At 40.9% G+C, this 23,727-nt stretch overlaps 1 protein-coding gene across 4 annotated transcripts in view; it reads right to left on the reverse strand.

The window, feature by feature from the left end:
* Nucleotides 1–1,296: 1,296 nt before the first annotated feature.
* Nucleotides 1,297–23,727, reverse strand: part of thrab (thyroid hormone receptor alpha b) — a 203,875-nt gene continuing 181,444 nt past the window's right edge. For all 4 annotated transcript variants that reach the window (XM_051066199.1, XM_051066200.1, XM_051066197.1 and 1 more), the window contains 3 exons: nt 18,656–18,802; nt 16,220–16,478; nt 1,297–15,014 (listed from right to left, as the gene is read on the reverse strand). In XM_051066199.1, the coding sequence (XP_050922156.1) occupies nt 14,764–15,014; nt 16,220–16,478; nt 18,656–18,802 (657 nt within the window). In that variant the 3' untranslated portion in view covers nt 1,297–14,763. The remainder of the gene's footprint in view (nt 15,015–16,219; nt 16,479–18,655; nt 18,803–23,727) is intronic.

Consider the following 23,727-nt stretch of genomic DNA (forward strand, 5'->3'; position numbering starts at 1 on the left):
CTGACCCTTCACTGTTGACCTTTACTCCACATTCTGACACAGGTCAGACTCCAGCCTCGATCCTTGTTTGTACAAGAAACCAACAACTAAAAACTCTTAAACCTTGAATCCTATTTTTATGTGGTACTTCTTTTTTTTTCTTTTTTCGCTTCATAAGGCTTTTGGAGACATATATTTGTACTGTCTGAGTTTAAGGTGTCACAGAGGAGCTGATGACAGGCTTTATACAATTTGCTGAGCTGCTGGTCTGCTCATCCTAATCCAAATTGCCACAACTTGCAGGAAAAGCATGGATCATAAACCCATGACACGAGGATTTACAAGGTAGGTGTAGTAATGCTGAATTTCAGACAACAGTACAGGTTGGCAGCTCTCTGAGGGGCAATAACACATTATCAAGGGAGATCCACTGAATTATACAACTTTTGTTTTTTTTACTAAGTATGCACGCTTCCCATCTGTGATGCTGAAATCATTCTGGGGAGAAGAATTAGTAGTCATAGCCTTGTGACCAGCTGTCTCTCACTGGGAGACCTCACAGCACTCTGAGAGACATCTGATTTGATCTGTCAATAAGTCAGACAGGATGTCCTGTGACATGCGCTGCTGAACTGAGCAGTGCTGTCAGCGCCTGCCTCCCCACTCTGACGCTGATTTGACCAGACAAACCTTGTTTACTCCTCATTTAGCCATTATTTCAGCCCACTGACTTTACATCCTTCTGCTGCATGCAAGTGTAAAGGACACTGTTTTTCAATTATGCAAATATCTTTTCACCAAAGGGAGGTGCTCGCATACCGCTGGCAAACAAAGCTGTCCTCAATCTAAGCAGGATTAAGTGCTCATCTTGGATTATGGTACACGGGGGCATTTACATTTTCATCTATTATTACTGAAACCTACGTCAGGACCGAGGAGCATGTTGGAGTGAGGTTTTAAAGAGTGGATTCAGTGCTAATGTACTTTTTTATGTTGGTCGAATGATCAGTACAGAGTCGCATGTGAGGATAATAAACACCACTATCACACATTTATCAGCAATCAGGATTGTATATGAGGAATATAGCCATCTTTAACCTTCAATTTCACCAATCTAGATCTTGATAAATGACATTTTTAATTCATTAAAAACTTTCCCAAACAGATACAACTGCACATAACAGAGACAATGAGGTGATAACAAGAGAATGTTTTTGTTGGTTTCATTTATTAGTCCATTAATGAAAACCTTCCAGCACATAACGTAGCCAGCTGGAAAACTGAGAGCCAATAACAGACCAAAGAGCCAGTGAGATGTAAATTTAGTCACATATTTATTACATAAATATATACTAAAATAGACCAGCGACAATTACCATAAAAATATCTTCCTTTAAAACCCTGACCATAAACAAAGATTTGAAAATCACACATTGACATTTACAAACACGCTGATTGTCTGGACCTGTCGTAAGCAGCCCACCACAAAGACCTGACATCACACCACCCACTGGAGAGGAGGAGGAGGAAGAGGAGGTAAAGAGGGGATGGTGGGTGCTCAGGGGCAGCAAGGGATTGGGTTATCATGGGGATGGACAGGTCCAGGTGAGGAGGGGTTTGGTGTGATGAAGGTGTGGGTGGCGTGAGAGGAGATCACAGTAGATATTCGGAGGTTTCCTGCGCATATGTGTGTTTATGTTTATTTGACGAGGCAGTGTATATTTATTTAGCCCAGAGCGTTGCCTAAAGCTTGACTGTATGTCCTTGCATGTTTATTTGCCCCTGTGCTTCATGGGAATGAATCCTGAATATTGTTTATTTGCTTTGCATGCATGTGACTGGGATGTCATCAGAGAATTAAATGAAAAGAGAAAGAGATGTAAAGAGTGAGTGGGTCAGATGGTGTTTTCTTATTGTCTGGTTCAACCTGTACCAGATACGAGGAGGCTGCGGGTTGTAGTATCAGGGCAATTTCCAGAACATCATCATCACAGAAAAGTAAACTTTTAAATAGTTTCTGCTACTCTTTGTGTTACCCTGAAAATATATGTCATGGCTCTCCTATGTCTCCCCTGGTTTCATTGCCACTAACTCTGAAGAAGATCACTACTCTTTGTACAGTGAATGGCCATGTGTTTCCCTGCATACTGTGGAATCTTTCCATTGTTTTGCAGCAGACGTTTTTTAGCATGTGACAACCGATCCAGGACCGTGATTGACAAACCTGGATATTTCAGTCACCCACCAGCTCAAAAAAATTAATTATGGGAAAAATGTGGAAAATACAAACTCCCCTGATGGTAGGCAGTCTTCTTAGCGACTTATAAGGTGGAGCAGGCAAGTGCAAAGTAACAAAACTATGTCTTTTATTCAGAAATTTACTACCAGAGATGTACTGTAAGTACTGCATACCAGATTCCAAGATGGTGTCCATTCACTTGAATGAAAATTGCTGCTTCAGGGTTTGCTTCTGCGTTGCATGGCCCACTGCACATGCACATTAGTGTTTCTACCACTGGCCTGGCCTGCACATTCCCACTTGGCCTGTAGACTTTATGTTGGGATGACACATAAAAATAGGCTCTCTAGACTGGGGGAATTTTCAACAAATATCAAACCTTCACAATATTGACATTGTTTCCAGTTTGAGGCATCCTGTCAAGTTTTAGAGATGTCCAGGGAGAAAATGCTTTTGGTGCCACATTTTCAAAGGTGGAGATCTTTCATATTTTCTCTCCACCTTACAGGTCGCTAAGAGGATTGCCTATAACATTCTTCCCATCATGAAGTTTAGGAACCACAGAGTGGCTGAAACGTCTGGTTTCAAAAGAGCATCCAGACCATTGAGGACCGTGATAAATACAATGAAAGTCCTGGATCAGGACGAGCAATGTCTTTACTCCATTCTCTTGTACTTTGTTGTTCTGGCTTATCTCCAGAGATAATAGGACTTGCCTGGTTTACAGTTTGCACGGAGAGCTGTGACAACAGGTTGACATGCTTTCAACATTAACTGACAAAAACACCTCTAATCCTGTCTTTGGCACCTTCCAACAATCCCTGACCCTGACCGGACTGGTCATAACCCCTGAGTGTCTGCAGAACACATCATAGTTTTCCCAGCAGCCTCTGCAGTCACAGTGAAGCAAGGAACTCTTGAAGGAGTGATACAAAAGTAAGAAAAGTAGTTGTATTAGCTATTGTGGTGAAGATTTTCTTATAGCTCATTTGCATGTATATTTCTTTATATGTTTTGTAAAATGTCTACTGCTGGTTTAAAATCATGAAGTTATATAATCTGTGTTTCTATAGTCATAGATATACTGAGCAGGCTGAATAGGGTCCTTGAGAAAATCCACAAAAAAGACAACAGAAGTTCCAAAAGAAACAACAAATCAAACGGAACCCCAAAATAAACTCAACCTCTGCAGATTTTGAGGTTTACTTCATCACGTTTCTATTGGATGAACTTGCAAAAATGTCTAAACACACAAGGTTTTCAAAGGGAGTTGTGGTTTAAATGCATTGTCCAGACCTTAAACCTGGCATCTGTTAAATCAAGATAAAGTAAACTCCTGCACACTGTCAGTGCTTACGGTCCATTCATTCAGATCTCTGGAAAGGTTCCTCGACCTTCATTACTTTCTCTTGATTTATCATATGTTCTCTGACGTGGTCTTTTCTATCCTATCTTTCTTCTGACAGGACGTGGATAGTAAAATAGTGAATACAGACACAAATAGATCATAGACATTTGTACAACATAACCCCACCTAGAAGTCAGACATAGAAACATCTACCAGCACCAACTGCTCCATACAAGACGTAGAACTTGTCGTGCCCACCAGGTGTCTGCTTTTAGTGAAATACAGGTCCTGTTGTTGAGGAAACCACTGAAGCATAGAGTGTTTTTGCTAAAAGTTTTCAAGAACATACTATAGACATGCTTAGCTTTGTGCTTTACATGCAACACTTAGTCCTTTCTGTTGTAAACAATGTGAGCAAAAAACGTGGTAGAATAAAGAAGACGTTCCCGGTGGACATGTAGCCTTGAAGAGGTGGTTGTCGGTGATTTGCTGGTGCTGTATAAAGTGGCTTGGACCTGCTATAGAGTGGAAAATGGTTCATGATCTGATCCCTTTCTTTAGGTTTCAAACTTAGCTGAGCAGAGAGCATTCCCTCTAGTTTTGCATACAACAGCGGGTTTATGTACTGCATGTGCCAAGAGAGCTAACAGTGTACGTGCTCTGAGGGTGTTTGACAGAACAGAGGACAAAGGAGACATGTTGGATCAAGAACACAGGGGGAGAAAGAGGACGGAAAGCACCCTTTAAGGCCGGTTTATCAAACCTGAGCAGTTCTGAACCAATTCAAAACCTTATTTTCTACCTGACAAACATTGCATATTTTTCTCATAAGCACAGATCTCCCCAAACTACAATATAATTCATATAATTTATCTAATTTCTGATCTATACTTCTAATTGACTATTAACAGATGAGCTCATTTGTGTACATTCTTAGCTGTCTAGGCATGTGATTTCCCACCCGTTTAAAAAAATACCCCACGACTACAAATCTCTTCCTTATAGATAGTCTGAGCAGCACAAACAACTTGCAAGTTGAAGCCACACTACCACCTGTAAGTGCTCTGAGTTCTGTCTTGGGATTTGGTGTACTAGGCAACAATAGTTTCAAAACAGGACAATGTCAGCATCCACTCAAAGCTATTCATAACGTCTAATGGCCAGATCATAGTGCAGAGCAGTGAATGAAGCGGGATGGGGGTGAGTTGGTGGTTTAGTGTTATCTCATGATGAATACAACTCTCTATTTACACAACACCTCATTACTCAGCTATTAACATATAATATGTGATGGGTACCAAGCACTTTTTTAAACAGTCACAATTTAAAAAATCTGTCTGAACATGTATCTTAATGTTTCTGAATTTTAACAGTGTTGGTGGGGTGCACCTAATACACAGATTTGGCACTTTAGTTTACATTGTTCAGCTCATGGGCTTAAATATTCTCAAATGATTTCTGTTGTAGTGCTAATGTGGCCACAAATGGGGTATTGGCTTGGATTAAATCATTTAATGTTGTATGTGGCGATAACCTAAAAATTACTCTTGGGAGTCCTCAACTGCTACCAGCCAGCACTCTAATTCACTCTTCACCAGAGACCCAACTCCACAGCATGCATTTCCTAAGTGCAAGTCTTCATAATAAATCCTTTTCGTGCCCTATGAAACACATCGTAGAACAATGCCACAGAAGAGGGGTACAAAAGCAATCAATAAGGCCATCATTTGGGAAGAGAAGCAACATAGCAAACCTTTGAACTGCAATCGCAGCAGTAATCTATTCTGCAAGCGACAGTCTGGCCTTTGTTTGTGGGAATCATTGTAGCTTTTCTTTTGAAATATTACCTGCTCTTGCAATTCAGTTTTCATCTCCTACACCACTCTCACGTATAAATGGTTCCCAAGTCTCCCTCCTTTCTTACTCTTTACTGTTAGCCTGCTGAACACAATATTAGTTACATTCTTCAAAGGAAATAATACAAGTCTACGACAGGACTCTGTTTTACAGACTTCTGTCACGTACCACGGCCTAAAAAGGTGCTTTGGGGGTTTCTGGGGAGGGTAAAGTGAAGCAGGTCAGTCAGAAATCAGCACCACAGACGTTCATAGCAAAGCGTTCACACACTGGCACACACCAAACACAGTTCTCTCACGTGAACATGGACGTCTACATTCACATGCACACAGCTATATACATGCACAGCTTTACTTTTAGCCATGCCAACCTTTCAGTACATCACAACGTTTAACAATAAGCAAACTGAAATAGAACAGGCCTGTGGGTGGAAGAACAAAGCCAGTTCCTCTGCCCCCCTCCCCCTCGAGAATGGATGGTGCCCAGATTGGATGGGAGCCACGTACTGCTGTGTGTACACCATTAGCCAACTGAGTGAGGGAGGGCTAGGTATTGCTGCTAGCACTTTGACCGTAAGGGGAGAAGGTGCAAAGACTGAGCTATTACTGACAGTAAGGGCTGAATTTGCTTTTGTACACTCTAGGCATGTGTTTATGAGAAAAGTCAAAATTTAATTTATTTGGGATCACATGCTCACGCTGGATTTCTGAAATAGAAATAAGCTGGCCCGAGTTTTAAAACAAGGAAAAAAAAGTTTGCGTGTTTTCACTGTGGTATGGAAGCCCATTTCCATCGAGAATAAAAGATAAAAAATTAGGGATGATAAAAATTTAATTAATAAAATTATTGGTTAAAAAACAAAAAAACTTGCTCTAAAATCAAAATTATGTCACACTAAGTCATGCTTTTGAGATAATATGACAAAGCTTATAGATGACAAAAATAAAGATGTTCAGGTAAATCAAATCTGTGAGACTATAAATCATAAATGATGATGACAATGTCAAAATTAAGATAGTAAGTGATCATTTTCAGATAGTAAGTCAAAAATAATGAGGTAATAAGTAAAAAAATTGAGCTCCTTTTTCATAATTTTGACACATAAAGTCAAAACTTCTCTCTCATTTTTATTTGATTTTGGTAATTTAATTTTGTTTTTTCTTTTTCCTGGAGGGAATGAGCTTCCATACAGTGCAGCACTAAACCCAAACAAACAGAACTCCCAGCTACACAAATCCAACAGACACGTCACTCTCCCACCTCCACACGTGAAGAAATGTGTTTTCACTTAGGGTTAAGAAAGCAATGAGGGCATAATTCTTTATCGCTGATGTAGACTCAGGGTCAAATTTTTATGAAACCTGGATGTCTACACCTTTTTTTTTTTTATCCTGATACACATCCAGGACTGAACACAGAACAGAAAAAAGGTACACTGCTGATTATAAATTGAGAAGACAAGAAAAAGATGAGCTAACAATGGGTTTTCATCTAAGGTTCATCATCATTTATTAGAAAATGTTCTTTTACCTGAGAGAATCCTTCAATAGCTTCCTTTACCCAGTCACAAAAAGTGGTCTGTGTTTCTATGTGTGCATGTGTGTGTGTGTGTGTGTGTATGTCTGGAGTGGGTCTAGCTCATGCTCTCATGGGTTGGTGCATCTTAAAGGCAATCATGAGATTATTATTTCCCCACCAATGTATAAAAAAGATCTGATGAGACGAGGAATAAACCAAAAGGTTCGCTCACTCACTTATTACACTTCCTTAAAAAAATAATTGTAAACTTTATAATTAGTCATTAACTGTTTCTGCCTAAAGGCTACAGCTCTGTTTATTTTGGGTTAAACTGATTTAAAAAACACTAAATGGTGCAAAAGGCATTTGGCTTGGGTGCAATATATATATATATATATATATATATATATATATATATATATATATATATATATATTTCTATCTTGTCGCAAATACTGCCACAAAAGATTCCTCCACTTATTGTGGGTTGGTTTGGGCCATTGAAAGTGCTTTTTGTTTAAGTGCTCATGTAGAAGTGATGGTCTGTAGGCTGTAGATGTTCATCTCACGTGGGGTGATGCAGTTATTTATTATTACTTTTTTTTCTTAAAAATTTCTGATCAGGTCAAATCAGGTCAAATCCCTTCCTCACGTTTCAAAAGCAGAGGTAAGAAGTCAAGTAAATGTAGCTTATGCTATGTACATCCCACTGGTGGACATCAACTAACCCAAAATGCTCTTTAACATTACATTAACCTGGTCGCAGGATAGAAAATTTAAAGCTTCACACACATATTGCAAAAGGTTTGACTTTAGGGGCTTGTCTAAATCTTGGAATTCATGGCTTTGTAGCCATAACATTCAACCCACCAAACAATGAGAGCATTGCATCAAGTAGATGTTAAGCAGTACCCAAACTTCTCAACAACACACACATACATACACACACACCACTTTCTGAGCAGTTTACAAAAAACAGCACATCTCGTAGAATCCTTATTCTCCACAACATCCCCAGTACCCCTCCTACTTGTCCTCTGGGACCGAGACTACCGCCTAGAGCTACGGACCCGAAGGACCAGCCAGTCAGCTGGGCTTAAGGCCAGCTCACCTGGGCAGTCCGGACCCTCAGCCCACACAAAGTAGCAAGGGTCTTTAGGTCAAGCAAAGAGCCTCTGGAATTCAAGCCGGGGCCGAATTTTATTTCATAAGCAAAACTGGGCTCATTGTTGTTACACTGAGCTTGTATTTTGGAGGGAGTTGGAGGGAAATTGCATAGACATCTTGCTACTTGCATGTCTTCACAAACTCTACATTTGGCACGGAGGGGACCAAACACAACCATAAAACCAAAAAAACATCACAGACAATCTCCACCCTTGTCCAATGTGTCAATATGTGAGAATAAACCAGGATCATAATATCTATGGAGGGATGAGTTTAAAGGCCCCACAGGGCCAGCCTTGAAAACCACGCTGTGCTTCTTGCGGTCGGGTAACACTCAGTTTGCTTTAGTTAGGGGTGTCATTACTGGGCATAACCAAAATTACTTTCAGCTTTAACTAGAGAGAAGTGAAAACCAAATATGGTATTCTGTCAAAACTGTCATCAAGACCCCATTAACACTTATGGACCATTTAACTGTAAGATATCAAAAAAGCTGTGAGCGCAATCAAGAAGATGACTTAAAGACACATCCTAGCAAGATGTTGAAAAGGTGTAAATGCATCTGTCTCTCCAAGACAAATATGTAACATTAACTCTTCCGTTTAAACTTCTGTCTCACTTGTAGCACATACACATTTGTCTGTGTGTTTGTGTTAGTTATGGAGAGTTGTTAACTAACTGTTAATGATAACTCTTTAATTGTCACTAAACTGCTAGACTACAGGAAAACCAGAATGGAGGCAAGCTGCTTTTTGATGGATATAAGTGTAAATCAGGAAACACTTGAAATGACAAGTGTGAATGAGGCTTTTACAAGTCCCAGTTGTAAACTGGTCCAAGTTTTCTTGACTGCCTTATGTCAAAACTGAGCTTGCAAGATTTCAAGGCTGGCCTCTGGGAGGCTATGGGCTGGTGGACAGATGGGGAAATCCAATTTGGACTTTTCCAACTATAATGTGTGTGTGTGTAGCAGCCAGGTTAGCTGACATTCATGCCAGATAATAACTTTCTCAGCTTCTGTTCATATCTCCCTCCTCCACTTCCCACTTTATGAAAGAAAAAACCCTCACTGTCCTCCTGACCTTTAGCTACTGTGGCTGCTGGCAACACTCACATCAATAGTTTGGAAGAACTGGATCTGATTCCACTGGTGAACACACACACAACTATAGGCATTCATGTCTGGCGTGTTGTTGTGAGAGTATGAGGGATACGAATCTATCTCTTTGCAAACAAGAGGAGGCACAGGGTTTATGATTAATGTTACGGGGGCACTTCTGAATATGGATCTGCATGCACATGAGAGAGTGCACACATATAAATGTAAGAAGCATTACACATTACTTTGCTTTTTTTTTTCCTCCTACGGGACAGTGGGATGATTTACTCTGTTGCAATAAATCTTGAGTGTTGTATATTTTTGTATTTACATCCTTGGTTATGGCCAAAATAAAATGTAAATGAAATGAAAATAAAATCAAAACAGAAAACATACAAAAATACATAACATAGTATTGCACCTTGCAGATGGGCAATATATATATTCTCAGTTTTGTTGGTTGTTTGTAACCTCTATATGACACCACTATCCTTACTGCTGGTGTGTGGAAGTTAGGTTGTGGGTGCCGGGCTCAGGTCCAGCCCCCTCTGTCAGCTACATTCAATACCATAAAACACTCAGCCATTACAAAAGTCATAATCCCTCAGTCTCTGGACCATTCACATTTTAAGTTTACTGTCTTAGACTGTGCCTTTAAGTTGGAGAAGAGCTCACATTAGAACGAGCAGATGGTCTCTAAGGTCTCACAACATTTTCTCATGTTTGTGTTGCATCTCCCATCATGCAAGAACCAAATCAATAAGATAAAGAGCACCAAAGCTTGAGGGAAGAGTCCTTTTGTAACTTCTACTGATGCGTACACACAAGCACATATTATCTTTAACATATACATTTTTTTAAATCTATAGTATATGCATCTCTGAACTTTCACATGTGCCTGCAAAATATGACTCCTCCCAAGTTCCTTTGAGTTTTGTGTTGTGTGAGGTATGACAAGATTGTGTTTCAGTTTCAGTTTTTTTTTTTTTTTGTATTTTCAGTTTCTCTTGTATTCTTTTTCCTGTTTGTGTTTTTTTTTTTCTCCAAAGTTGTATTTCATTAAAAAAAAAAAGAAACAAAATATAAAAAAGAAATTCCTGTTTTGTTGGTTGTAAATTCCTCCTGATAAAAGGGGACGGACAACTGGACAGACACACAGACAAACAGATCAGTTGGCTTATCAACACAAACTATAGATGTGAAAAAGAAGTGAAATATTTTCTATGTTACACTGCACGCATGGTCAAAAAGTGACTACAGCTGTTTTTTTTTCCTCTTTTACACAGACCAGTTTAAGCGTCAAAAAACAAACAGAAAAATAAGAAAATGATAAAATGAAAAATCTCCAATAATTTTGTTCAGGAGTCTTTTTTTTTTTTAACTCATCTCTTTTCATTTTGTTTTATGGATTTATAATCATTTCATATATCTTTTTTTCTTAATCTAAATCAGACTCAGAAGGTAAAGCAGCATTGTAATCCCTACTGTCACACACACATACCCAGTCAGCTCACGAGAACAATGTCACTGTTTTCTTTTTCTCTTTTTCAGTTCTTTTACAAAGATGTGTTGGAATTCCAAACCTGCATCTCTGGAATGGATCGCTTCCTGATCCTCACCATATGAAAGTTGGAGGTTATCCTTTTTCAGGGAGCTGGGGGTGGGGGTGGGGAGGGGGCATTTGGGGTGGTCAGCTGGCATGGGAGCGGGGGCTCACGTGGGGCTGTTGTGGGAACTGAAGGGGAGACCGTGCATATTCCTACATCGCCGCCTCCCCTTCCTCCGAGTGTTTGTTATCATCGTCTCTACAACCAGCCACATCACCCTTTCTCACCCATGTCAATGATGGCAGTGAGGGCTGAGGCCCTCAGCTGTTTTGTTTCCTGTCCCATGCTTTCTTCTTTTCTCGCATCCTCACATTCTCGTGCTCAAGTCTCTCGTTCCCGATGCTGCTGCTTTGCCGTTCACATTCATTCGGTGGCGCCACTCGAAAAGGGCAGCTATGGCCAGCCTTGTCTCACAAGGGAGAGGCCTGGATCCCATTTGGTGTCAGTGATTCTGGGCCAAAATGGGGGCAACCCACCCAGCAGTGAGTGGGTAAGATAGCAAGGGTGCTTAGGGAAGAGGAGAAGGGGCGAGAGAATGATGATGAGAGGGAGGCTGTTTGGAGGAGGGCAGGAAAATGAGCACTACAAAGAGAATCACTAAGTGCTACACAGCCCTCTCTACCCTTCTATGCAGGGATATCTCTCCACCACTTGTTGGGTGGGGTAAAGGGGTGACGGTTATGTGCTGTTGGTTTAATACTGACAACAAGACAGGTTTGGGACTGAGCCCTCTACAACTGCCAGCCTCTGTTACACAGTGCGGGTCATTGTGTCAGTTTGGGGTGAGAGGGAAACTAATGTGTAATCCAACAAGGGACATTGTTTAAGCTTTGATGAGTTAGGTGATAAAAGGGAGGACTGCTGCAGTAGTGCAAAAACTCCCACCAGCCTGGCTGGGTGGGGGCTGTTATGATGGTGGTGGGGTGCAATACAGTCTGAGCTAGGCTCCAGAAAGGGCACTGACATGGGCTGGAGTAAGGTAGGGTAGTACAGGGAAGGTGACGGATCTCTGGAAGTGGTGATGTGCTTGAGGAAAGGATTCTTCTGAGACTCAGACCAGACACTGCCGTGGTGCTCCAGTTCCTCTCCTACCAGCATTGCTCCAGATGTTTGAAACAGTTAGGCTTGGCCATCTGTGACGTTTACCCATGATCCCTGCTATGGGTTCCTCCCCTTAGGTACTTCTGAGGGGTGCACATTACCCATCCTGTACAAGTGCCCAGTATGAACTACTGCTTGGCATTGAATATAAAACATTTTTCTTAGTCTCTTAGACTCTCTCTTCTTTCATTCTCTTCATGTAAGAGTGGTAAACCCAGTTAGATTTGGCTTGGCCCCTGAATTGGAATGAACAGAGTGGGCTTTTATAATCAAATCAACATTCTTAAATGGTTGTTTTGCTAATACACTATGATATCTGCCATGGATATTTGCCATTAGATATTACTGTCACAGTGGTGAGCATTGGTGAAATGCATGAGAAAAAAGAGAGGCTGAGTTGCCTCTGAAGATGCGTAATTTAGGCTGAGAACATCCCATCTTTCTATGTCTAATGCACTGTCCATGCATGAAATACAGCTCACTCCCATGAAAATATATATCAAGATCCAATGGCAGCCATCATAAGTGTACTACTGCAGACAGAAACTGCCCTTTCTATGCATGCTAATTCAATGGACGTGGCCACCACTGGTTTTCAGTCACTCTGTTATCTATCCACTTGCTACTTGCTTAGATGGGTGTCAGCTGGGCCGCACATCCACACTGTCCTTCGTCGCTTCTGTGAGTCGGTTTCTGTTTTGGCAGAAACAAGTAAATCCAAATTTTAAAAGATGACACTTGGTCCCATATAACAAAAAGAGATAACCCGAATGTAATGGGTACCATTCCCTGGAGCTGGTGAAACCTTCCAGGGGGATGGCTGGCCCTCCTGTCTTCAGTGGTATTTCATTTCAACCAAGTGATAGCACTGAGGGTGTGTGTGTGTATGCTGTGAGTGTTTTGTCTTTTCATCACTACAAGTGTGCACCTATGCAAAAATTATGCACATTTGTGTGTTAATCTACACATGCGCCAACTTGAATGGTGTGTGTCTGTGTGTAGGCTGTGGGCAGCTGCCCTGTGTCCACAGAGGTGAGGTAGTGCCTGACACCACAGGGGCAGTATTGCTGCCCCAGCCTGGGGGTGTGTCCATATTGAGGTAAATGGTAGCCTTCTTGGCATTTGCCTGCTCTCAGTGACGCCCATGGTAAAAAAAAAGGCAAATGTGTATGGAAGCCTGGAGGGGCCACACTGAGCGGAGTCCGTGAGGAGAGGACTCTGTACAAACCCTGCAGGTTAGGGCTGTATATCAACACTGCCGTGCAGTGCATACAGTAAAATGAGGCATTCACGTTACTCTGAGGTGATGTTGTGTGTTTTTATGTATATATATGTGTGTGTGTCTGTGTGTGTGAGAGAGAGAGAGAGAGAGAGAAAGAGAGTGAGAGAGAGAGACAGAGACAGAGACAGAGACAGAGAGAGAGAGAGAGAGAGAGAGAGAGAGAGAGAGAGAGTGAGAGAGAGAGACAGAGAGAGAGAGAGAGTGTGTGTATGTAAGACGAGCTCTGCTGTCCTGCTGGTGGTTGCTGCTATTCAAAACCTCTTTGGAGGCTGGGTGTGGGAGATTTACTTCTGACCTCTGGCTCTGAACCTACAGTCCAGCTATTAAATCTTGTTTCCTCTCTCTACCTCTGCTCCTCCCTCCTTTCAGCCTCCAAGTGTCTCCCTTCCTCCTCTCCCTTCCCTTCTTTCTTTCTTTTCCTTAATGCAGCAACTCCTTGGAGAGAGAGAAGGGCTTAATTGTCATTCATAAGACACTAGGCTGCTGGCGCAAGCAGCACGGGCAATGACAAGGCAAGTCTGCTCGTGTGTGTGTGTGTGTGTGTGTGTGTGTGTGTGTGTGTGCACATGCATGTGTATGTGTGTGGTTGTGGTTGTGTGTGTGTGTGCATGTACTGTATGTCACAGGAGCCGGTCCAATGACAAAAATGAAGGTAGACATGGAGCCATGGTCTGCACATTTTTCAAAGTTAGACAACACAATTTCATAAAACTGGAGTAGCCTTATATAAATATAGCACCGGTTTCACTGGGATCTAAGAAGAAGCCTCAAAAACAGCTGTAACGGCTCAGATTGAGTTGAGGAATTGATAATAACTACGTCTGGAAGCTTTACTACAGCAACCATACACCAGAGTAATAAAGCATCTACTGAAATTTCACTGTGCAGTGTTTGCTGATTGCGCGTGCCTGCATGAGTGTGGATGGTAATATGTCACTATTGACCATATTTTCTGAATTACTGCCTTAACACTTATTCAGAAATAATACTGAGAGGTGCTGGCCAGCTTTGAAGCTGGAGACATGGGCTTCAAAACAAGTGTAAATCTGTGACCGCTACAAAGAACCAGAGAGGGGGAACGGACCCCTGCAAAGAGCGCTGCTCTGAAGAACTGAGGTGGAACAGGCTGTGGCTGTGGCTGTGGCTGTGTATATATGTGTGTGTGTGTGAGAGTGTACATGTGCATGTGCATGTGCATGTGTTGTGTCTGTGTGCATGTCTTGGCAAATGGCTACAACTCTTACTAGATAAGACATCATGCTCAGACAGAAGGGCCCCCACACAGATATTAAAACAGGGGTAAGTAAAAGGAGGAGAAAGAGGTGGAGGAGAGGGTGTTCAAAAAACAAAATCCTCTGTTTGCTTAACTCTCCTGTTGCTGGTGTGTTGTTTCTCTTATTGTTGTTTCCAGTTCTTTAAACCACATACTGTGAATGCGATGTTGAAGATATACAGATTCCTGCCGAGAGGACTCTCCCTCCATCCTTCCCCTATAAAAATGATGGCCTTTCCCATCTCCCAGTGTGCCCCAACTTCCTCTTCCATTTGCGTGGTGGCAAGTGTGTTTCACACCTCCTGGTCCTCGAAGACCTCCAGGAAGAGCGGAGGGAAGAGTTCGTTGGGACACTCCACCTTCATGTGAAGGAAGCGGCTGGCGTGGCATGCCCCGATCATCCGCAGGTCTGTCACCTTCATCAGGAGCTTCGGCCAGAAGTGGGGAATGTTGTGCTTGCGGTAGTTGATGTAGTGCTCAAATGCCAGCAGGTAGGTCTCCTGGCACTTCTCGATCTTGTCCATGCAGGTCAGGCCAGAGCGGTCTGCGGGAAGCAGATGATTGTGTGAGTGAGGGTGATAGGAAAAGTATGTGCAGAAGGAAAGTGGGAGGCAGAGAGGGAGGCCAGGAAAACATAAGAGGAAATATTGGAAAAGAGGGAATGAGGGTAAGAAGGAGAAGATACGGAGAGAGGTGGAAGAGGAGAGGAAAATTTTGGCTGTCACTCAGCTCAGTGAACATTTTCATTTGTTATCAAGGACAATTCCCACTGGTAAATACTGGGGCTACCAAAAGCAGTAACAAAATTCATATAGCAAGTCTGAATCATCTTGAATCTGCTATCAAATCTATTTTGCTTTTGTAATTAATAAATTTAACAAAGGCTTCAAATAATTCAATAAAGTTAAAACGAGATGATTAAACATAGAGCTGAGTTCAGCTTGTTTTTCAGCTGTGAGGGCAGAAACACTGTATTTCTGTGTGGTGACGTAATTCATGTTCAAATCAGAAAGTGGCACAGTAAAATTAATTTGCACGTCTTCTCCACTTGTTGACATAGTGACTACTTACAGGTTACCTAGCACCCCGAACTGGCAAGCCTGCTAAACATTGAGCAGCGATAAATCTGTCAGTTAGCTAGCTCATTAGCTCTGCGGCTAACTGGAAAATAAGCTCGCACAGTTCACTCAAAAGATGAACTTGCACCATCGACTCCTGTCTCATAACTGTCTGCAAACTCCTTTGTGGAGCAGTTTGTACTGCAGAGGATGTTAAATAAATGTGAATGGTGAAAAGGTTATTTCATATCATGCATCCTATTATTTCAAACCCCCGAGCATATTATGTGATATACTGTATGACTTTAATCTAAAAAAAGTCTCACGTTCGAGTTTTTACAATGAACAAACTAGGAGTTAAAGCTTTTTAATCACATTTAGTATGAGTTTTAGATGTCCTCCTTTCAACACTGAATATGTATGTGGACTTTTATCTTCAGGCCATAATTACATTTTGATTCACAATAGGCTACAATATATACTGTGTATAGCAGTGGGTAATGACTAGGGATATGGACAGTCATGGAATTGTGTCTCCAAGGGCACAGGAGACTGAAATTTACATTTACATTACATTAAGCTCAAACTCCTGGACTATTAATGTTACATGCTGTCAGTGCAGAGTAAAGGCACTGTCATACTGGAGATCTGACGTTTGAGGAGAGAAACTCAACAAGAGTTCAGTAAGAACCTGAGCTCATGAGCAGCACGGCCTGCAACAGCGCCACCTCCGTGTCGTCCAGGTTGAACTGTGCCAGGCTCTTGCCCAGATCGAAGATGGCGTCTGACACCACACCCAACCCGCCATTCTTCAGCTGCTCACGCTTCACAGCCATCTCCCCACTCAGTGTCAGCGTCTCACTCTCTGGGTCATAGCGAATGGCAGCTCGCAGTGACATGATCTCCATGCAGCAGCCCTTCAACAGGATGATCTGGTCTTCACAAGGCAGCTGGTGAACAAAGTTATCGACAGTTATACAGCTACACAGACATACAGTGGATCTCTAAACAATTAGCAGATTGACCATACTGCAGTGTATTGAGGTAATAAAAAAGTGATGTTTGCAAGAAGGAAATTATTTCAGATAATTTCATTAAAGTGAAAATTTTCCCCTCAGTAAAAAATATTAATTTAATTTTCTCTTTTATTTTAGAGCTATGGATACTGTTGTGGATTAACAGGATAAAAAAGGGACAGATCAAGAAAAATGCAGAGAAAAGAAGAGAGAGGAGGGACTGGCTATTTTAGATTTGATCAGTGTTTAATCAAATTCTGCTTAGCAAATCTGTTTCTTATTGCATCTTGCTTCTGAGTCTTGTCATACTTATTCTACTAACTTTAGAACTAACTTAATTTGTATGTATGCATATGTATATGCATATGCATATTTTGGGATAAAAAAGATAGCAAAATATGTTGAAAGCAAAAAACTCCACTCATTTTCAGCAGATCTTGGCAGCTTTAAACAATAATTTCTAAAAATGGTGAGGTCTATTTAGGCCTTTCTTGGTAAATGGGTAGATGATTTTTACATTTTTCCTGCAACCTTCCATTCTCAAGCTGAATGTTATATGTTATATTCTGGTTTACACTTAACTTGACCTGAGATGGATGTCTTACATTAGCTAATACTGAGACATTATAGCTACCTACATCTGAGGACATAAAACTAGTGTATTCAGTACTATGCTGCAGGAGGATCGATGTTCTTCCTGTACTTTTTTTAATCGCAGGTATTCCGTGTTAGAATTCAGATTCAGCACAGAAACATGAAGATTGGTTGAAAAGAGACAGATACTTTTTTTCACTGATAAACACAGATTATGACTAAGACACCCCGATTTACATAGATATTAGAATCTCTGGGTTGAAACCCATTTGATTAAATCTGCAGACTCTGGTGTGCTGAGTTAAATCTCACCTTAATGTGAGCTTGGTTCTTATTTCCCCGCTCTTCACTGCTGAGTAGATTAATTGGCATTCATTGTCTTGATTTATCTTGTAAATTTGTACCTGGAGAGCATGCCTAAAGTAAATGCTTATAATACAATTACTGCTGCATCAATTTGTGGGTGAAAGCAATTTTTAGTGGCTTGATGAGTGCTGGCTTTGTTTCTGTGCATTCTTATCAGTAATTCACTGCAGTGGCATGAACAGATCCCACATAGACTAAACAGGCTCTCTCTCTCCACCTCTTTCATCAGATTAAAAAGGCTCCTTTCATAATGCAATCAATTATATTGTGAATAAAAGATAACATTTTAAACATGGTGACTGATTATCTGTTTCAGTGTCTAGAATACTAACTCTCCTTATCTGCTACTGTTGAATTTCTTTGTCTCTGAAATTAATAAAATATTCAGTATGAGGAATGCATTCTAGTTTGCACACTGATTTGAATAGTAGCATCCATCATAATAGTATGAACAGTGTAATAACAGAAAAATGTGAATGAATTTTACTTTAAAATATGGTGATTGAAGAAGTAAAGACCTCCGACAACAGATATCTAACCTTTACAGGTATCTGTTACTGATATTATTAATTCTCAGACACAGTAGCAGATTACAGTCAAAACTTTTCCTCTCCTGTGATTCATTACACAGCAGACTCCAACTCATACAGCTCTCTCTAACACACACACACACACACACACACACACACACACACACACACACACACACACACACACACACACAAACACTGCAGCTGTTGCACTGTGCAATAACTCAGCTTCCCTGATAATTATCCAATCACATAAGGTTTCATTACAAGCAGCAGAGACAAGAAACATGATTACATGTTGCTAATTAAGGCCAGGCAAACAGGAGCAGGAGCGCCTCCCTGATTGTCACCACCAACAAAGGCTGCCTCTGGCTTTATTTTCCAAGGTATACATACATTGTGACTGCTGCAGCATGCTGCAGCAAGCTACAGCAGCGTATGACAACTTGTTATGATCTTCTTCAAGCAAAGGAATTACTAATTCTACTGGACAAACCGACCTCTTAAATCACTCATTTCCTCGATAAAGCCTGGTTTTATCTGCTCTTTGACATGGTTCTTTGACTCTGTCGGAGTCCCCCTCTTGCCTTCTGCTAGTCAAGACCATTAGCTACCACTCACCTCAGAGAACATGGGCAGTTTTTTGGCAAAGTCCACAACACGGGTGATGGCAGGAGTGATGATCTTGGTGAACTCGCTGAAAGCCTCCAGGTCCACCTTGTCTCCGTCTGACGTGGGGGCAACCGGGGACTGGCCGATTTTGTCTGGCTGCATGGGAAAACAAGCGTGGGAGGCGAAAATGAAATTAGTTATTATCAGTAGTAATTTATTTCGAGTCAAACAGAGATGTAGGATCCTGCTGCCAAAGATACTCAATAGATCAACACCTGTATATCAGTGCATGACTGAAAATTGTCCCCAACAAATGCAATATTTCTCGTGTTTGAACTACAGTGCCCTGCTGTTTTAGGAAATCATTTAGCATTTTTCAAAAGATTTAAGTAGGAACAACAAGTGCCACAGACAGGGTATAGAAGTCTGAGATTAACATTGTTGGTTTTATTGACAGAATATTACCAGCCTTGTATGTAATGGAACATTAAAGTGACTCATGACAGAGGTGGAGGGGAGAGCATATTTGCACTGGGCAGAATAAAGACAAGAACAAAGTGCAAATGGCAAGAAGTTGAGTGCATGACAATACAACAGTGGGGTACATTAGCACAAGCTATAGCTGAGAGCATGGGTGTATCTTTAGAATTGAAGAGCACAGAAGAATGAAATATAGTTAATAGAAGAATCGATAAGAGTGGTGTGGGGCTTAAAGGAAATATAGCAGAGGAAACAACACAGTTTTAAATGGGTTTATACCCTCCTGCTCCCTTTTACAGAGAGCTCACTTGCCTTGGGAGACAAATTAAAACCAATTTATCAGATAAGGACGGCAGATTGTGCTCCATGAAAGGAATGGGACATGTCACCAGACAGATAGTGCTTACTTAGTGGAGGACTGCAGCGGGGAACTACAAATCAGTAATACATATGTTTACAGAGTTGTGTGAATCAAGGCTGTGACTATGAAAAATATAGTTTCATGCTCCACTGAATAAAGCGTGTGTCAAAGCTGCAGACATTTGTCCAGGCTGGGCTGAGATAAAAGTATAGGAATAATCACCTCGCACAAGGAACCATCAATCATAATCCAGAAGAAACAGGATTGCGTAAATCAGTGCAAGCCTATCCAGTTCTCTGCTGTGTAGCCGAGAGCTGAGCAATTATGGAAAATTTAAATAATTGTAATAATAACTCTGATGGACTGCAAATCTTCTCATGCGAGAGCCAAAGCAAAGCATTGGTTTCACTGGTGGAGGTCAGCAGCATTTTTCATTTCAGTGTTGAGAAAACAGCTCTCGGGAGAGAGACAGAGAGAGCAGCTGAGGTTCAGAGCTGCTGAATGCACGCCACGCTCTCAAGTGGAGAAGCTTAGAAACAAACCACAAGACAAAGACAGTCCCACTTCAGCTGCGTGTCAGGGGGTCACAGCTGGCACAGATGATAGAAATGAATTTGGAGTCTTTAACACATTTTCTCACTTACCTCCAGTGGAATCCAGCATGAAGATAGTTTTGGTTTTATTTGTCTAGGTTTTGAGATATCCAAGATTTCCGCCTCAACCCCAAAGCAACAGAGGTGCTGACAGAATTGAAAAATGGCAATTTCAAAAAATTTAAATGCAACCTCTTTTTCCAGTAACTCTGCATAATCCATACGTCTCATTGTCAACGCATGTTTTCATAGGGACTGCTTCAAGAGAAAGTAGTCTCAAAGAAAACTGCTCACAGTGAGGTATCCAGATAAATGGGGACACAGAGTCTGGAAACATATATTTCTGCTTAATTTTTTTAAAATGTCATTGTCAAAATGTCAAATCTTATCACTCCAATGTACAATCTGTCAAGCTGGATAGTGAGAAAATATGCCTTTTTTGGTGAACCAACCCTTTAACTTCAAAACGACCCCAAGTGAGCACTTTGCTGAGGATGCAACTAATTTTATAAGTTTAAATGAAAAAAGTGTGTAATCATCTTCAACTATGTGAGCTATTTTGAAGGAAAAAAAAAGTGAATCTCAGTGCACGTAATTAATCTCAGTGCAAGTGTTGCAGAAGCTTTGGAGCCTTGACACTTCACAGACTTATTGATACACAGCAATTACAAAAATGTGTGTAATTATGCTACATTGGTATTTATTTGTATTGTGTGTCTTATGAGACTTCATTTGAGCTTTCTTATGGACTACTGTGATTTTCCTGCAGCTGTTAATATTTGTTTATTAATTGCTTGGCCATCTGGGTGGCAACGAAGAAAACACTAAGCTACACCTGCAGACCTAGCTAGGGATTGTGTCTTTGCTGTTGTACAGGCTGGTATGCAGAGACGAAGGAAACAGCTTGCCAACTGTCCCAGAAGAGGCACAAGATATTTGGACTTTGACATGAGCCATAGCACACTTAGGGAATTGCTAATCTCCACACTGGGAGGAGAAAAGGGAAAAAAACTTTCACTGCAGTCTCATCAGTTATGTGGTGAGCTTCAACTGCTGACCTTTTATCAGATGGATTAGTTTTGGAAAGTTTGTTCCAGTAAAGTTGGAGAAGAGAAATGAGGGCCATATATGTTTTAATCTGGCTGATCAAAATGGTTTGTCTCGCTACGGTGCTGGGAACTGTATGTTAGGGTCATGCTTTATGTGATTAAGATATATTTTAAGTTACTTTAAGCAGAAACTTTAAGCATTACTTTAAGCAGAAAATATCACAGTTGGGGTGAAACTGCCTCACAGAAGCTGTTTGTGTCTATTAAATCAAGATGTAAGAAAAACAATTCATAACATAATGGTATTATTTTTGAGTCAAGAGGATTGATGGAGTTGTTGTTCAATACTCAAGAGTTACATTACAGGGCACTGAACTCACCTTTAGTGTAAAAACTCCTCACACTCAAATCCCCTGGTAACGATATTCACATATACATTGCTGTAGTGTGAACTGCATGACAAGAAGATAAGATCACCTCCTGAGTGCAGATCTGCAAGTATGCAGTTCAAAAATGATGTTTTTGAACATCTAACTCTGAATGTCTCTGTTCAACCAAAACCATATGTCCTCCATGCACTGAATTGCTGCTGTTTCTGTTTCTCATTGTTAAGTTTTAGTATCATTCGGTTTCTAAATAACTGAGCAGAACATATTAAGCTAGTCGAGTTGAGCTGTCCTCTTGGGTTAGTTTCACTGGGACCAACAGCAAATGACTGTAGATGAAGTTCATAAGTTCACTACCTATTGGAAAAATAGAGGATTTGTGTGATTTGAAAAGCTGCCATTTCAGTTTATGCTTCACTTGGCCAGGAAAACTAAATAAAAGACCTGGAGCTTAAAGTGTGGATTGACCTTTACTAGCAAGATAGTAGCAGCTAAAGGATAGTTACAGAGCCTCCTGCATTTTATTAAATGTAAGTGAATTATACTTCAAATAATCATACTTGATTATTTGAATGATCAAGTGCCTTGTAGTTATATCTCACAGGAAAATGAAGCACTGACACACAGCTGAGCACTGACAAGGAAGTAAATTTGTTCCATATGCACATGGAAGAAATCAATTCTTTTTGTATCTGAGGATCTTTTACTTATTTTGTCAGTGTGCGTCCATTTAGTCTGAGAGCTGGAATTGCTGATCTTGGCTACACACACCTGACACTGCATCTTTCTTGGATTAAAGAATGTAAACCCTTACAGAACTGCATGTTTCACATTTTCCTACAAACACAGACAAGTACATCAATATGCATGCTGACAGATACATACTCTAATCACTCTAATCACATACAGTTTATTTTCTTAGCTTAGAGTGTTGTTGCGTCAAACAAATTCACTCATTCATTCAAGAATGTGTTTTTAATTCAATAAGCTACTAACTAATTAGGACTATTTCTAGACCGACATGTAGATATACACATACACACACAATTGTATGAACTTAATCTGCTCTCTTAAAACCTCTTTCCAGATGCCAGACCGCAGAATGTGAGAGAGGGAACACTCAAACTCAGACCAGAGTGTGCTCACACATCGAAAGGCTTACTTGCATTCAGCCAAACTATACAATGGGCAAGAGACATAAGTGAAGCAGGTTTCAACACAGTGTGGTTATTTGGTGTGTAAAACCTAAAAAAATGGACTATTTAGAACCAACAGACCATCATTTCAGAGTCAGTATGATCCTTGAAAACAGTTTCTGACCAGGTGCACTCCTTCACAGGCAGTTAATAGTTTAAACTGGATACTTCCAGAATGTGTGTCATGTCAAGAGATGAAACTATATCATCCAGCAGGTTCCAGAAATGTGACAGTAACTTTACTAAAATGTCATACCCACGTCTAACAGTGAGCCAAAGGCATTTCAGCATCTGAATTCACAACAGGGGTGTTGCTAGGCATAAAGCTCTACTGGGGCACAGGCCCCCCACCACCCTGCCGCCCTTCCAAGACAATGGTAAGGGAAACACTGCTGTTGTTGCGTCACATTACCAGACATCAAACTGTGCTCAGTGTTGCGCACCGACACAGTTGAGCTATAGCTTCTATTTGGAGTCAACACACTCTTGCTACACATTTAGTAGAATTACATCTATTCTTTTCCCGTCAGTATGCCGTAATTATCTGAATTAATGCAATGATAAATATTCATTGTTGTTGAGAATTAATCCTGGCATTTATACTGGGGCACGTAGCCCAGTAAAAGGGGTCTGGTGACGCCTCTGATTCATACCTCAAAGAATGCAGGCCTTTCTGGAATTAAAGGGTTCCTAACAATTAAAGATTTGGTGCATCTTCTGAATGTAATAGATGACAGCATGGATGCATTCGAATGAAAGCACAGGTGGAGATGTTTGTGTCTTGAACACCATCTCATCCTACACATTTTATCAGTACTATATCCATATCCCTGAACAAGCCTGATACAGACATACCAACAGTGTTTCTTCTAAAAGACCACAGTTGACTTTTGACCTGATGCAGAGCTCAATCAGTGCATCATTGGACAAAATCATCCATGAGCAGATAATATTATATGTGAGTAGAGTGTATGAAGAGCAGTGCCACTGCTGCCGTTCTATAAGAGCAGCCCCTG

The sequence above is a fragment of the Lates calcarifer genome, linkage group LG23 (genome assembly GCF_001640805.2).
Source record: "Lates calcarifer isolate ASB-BC8 linkage group LG23, TLL_Latcal_v3, whole genome shotgun sequence".
Classification (NCBI taxonomy): domain Eukaryota; kingdom Metazoa; phylum Chordata; class Actinopteri; family Centropomidae; genus Lates; species Lates calcarifer.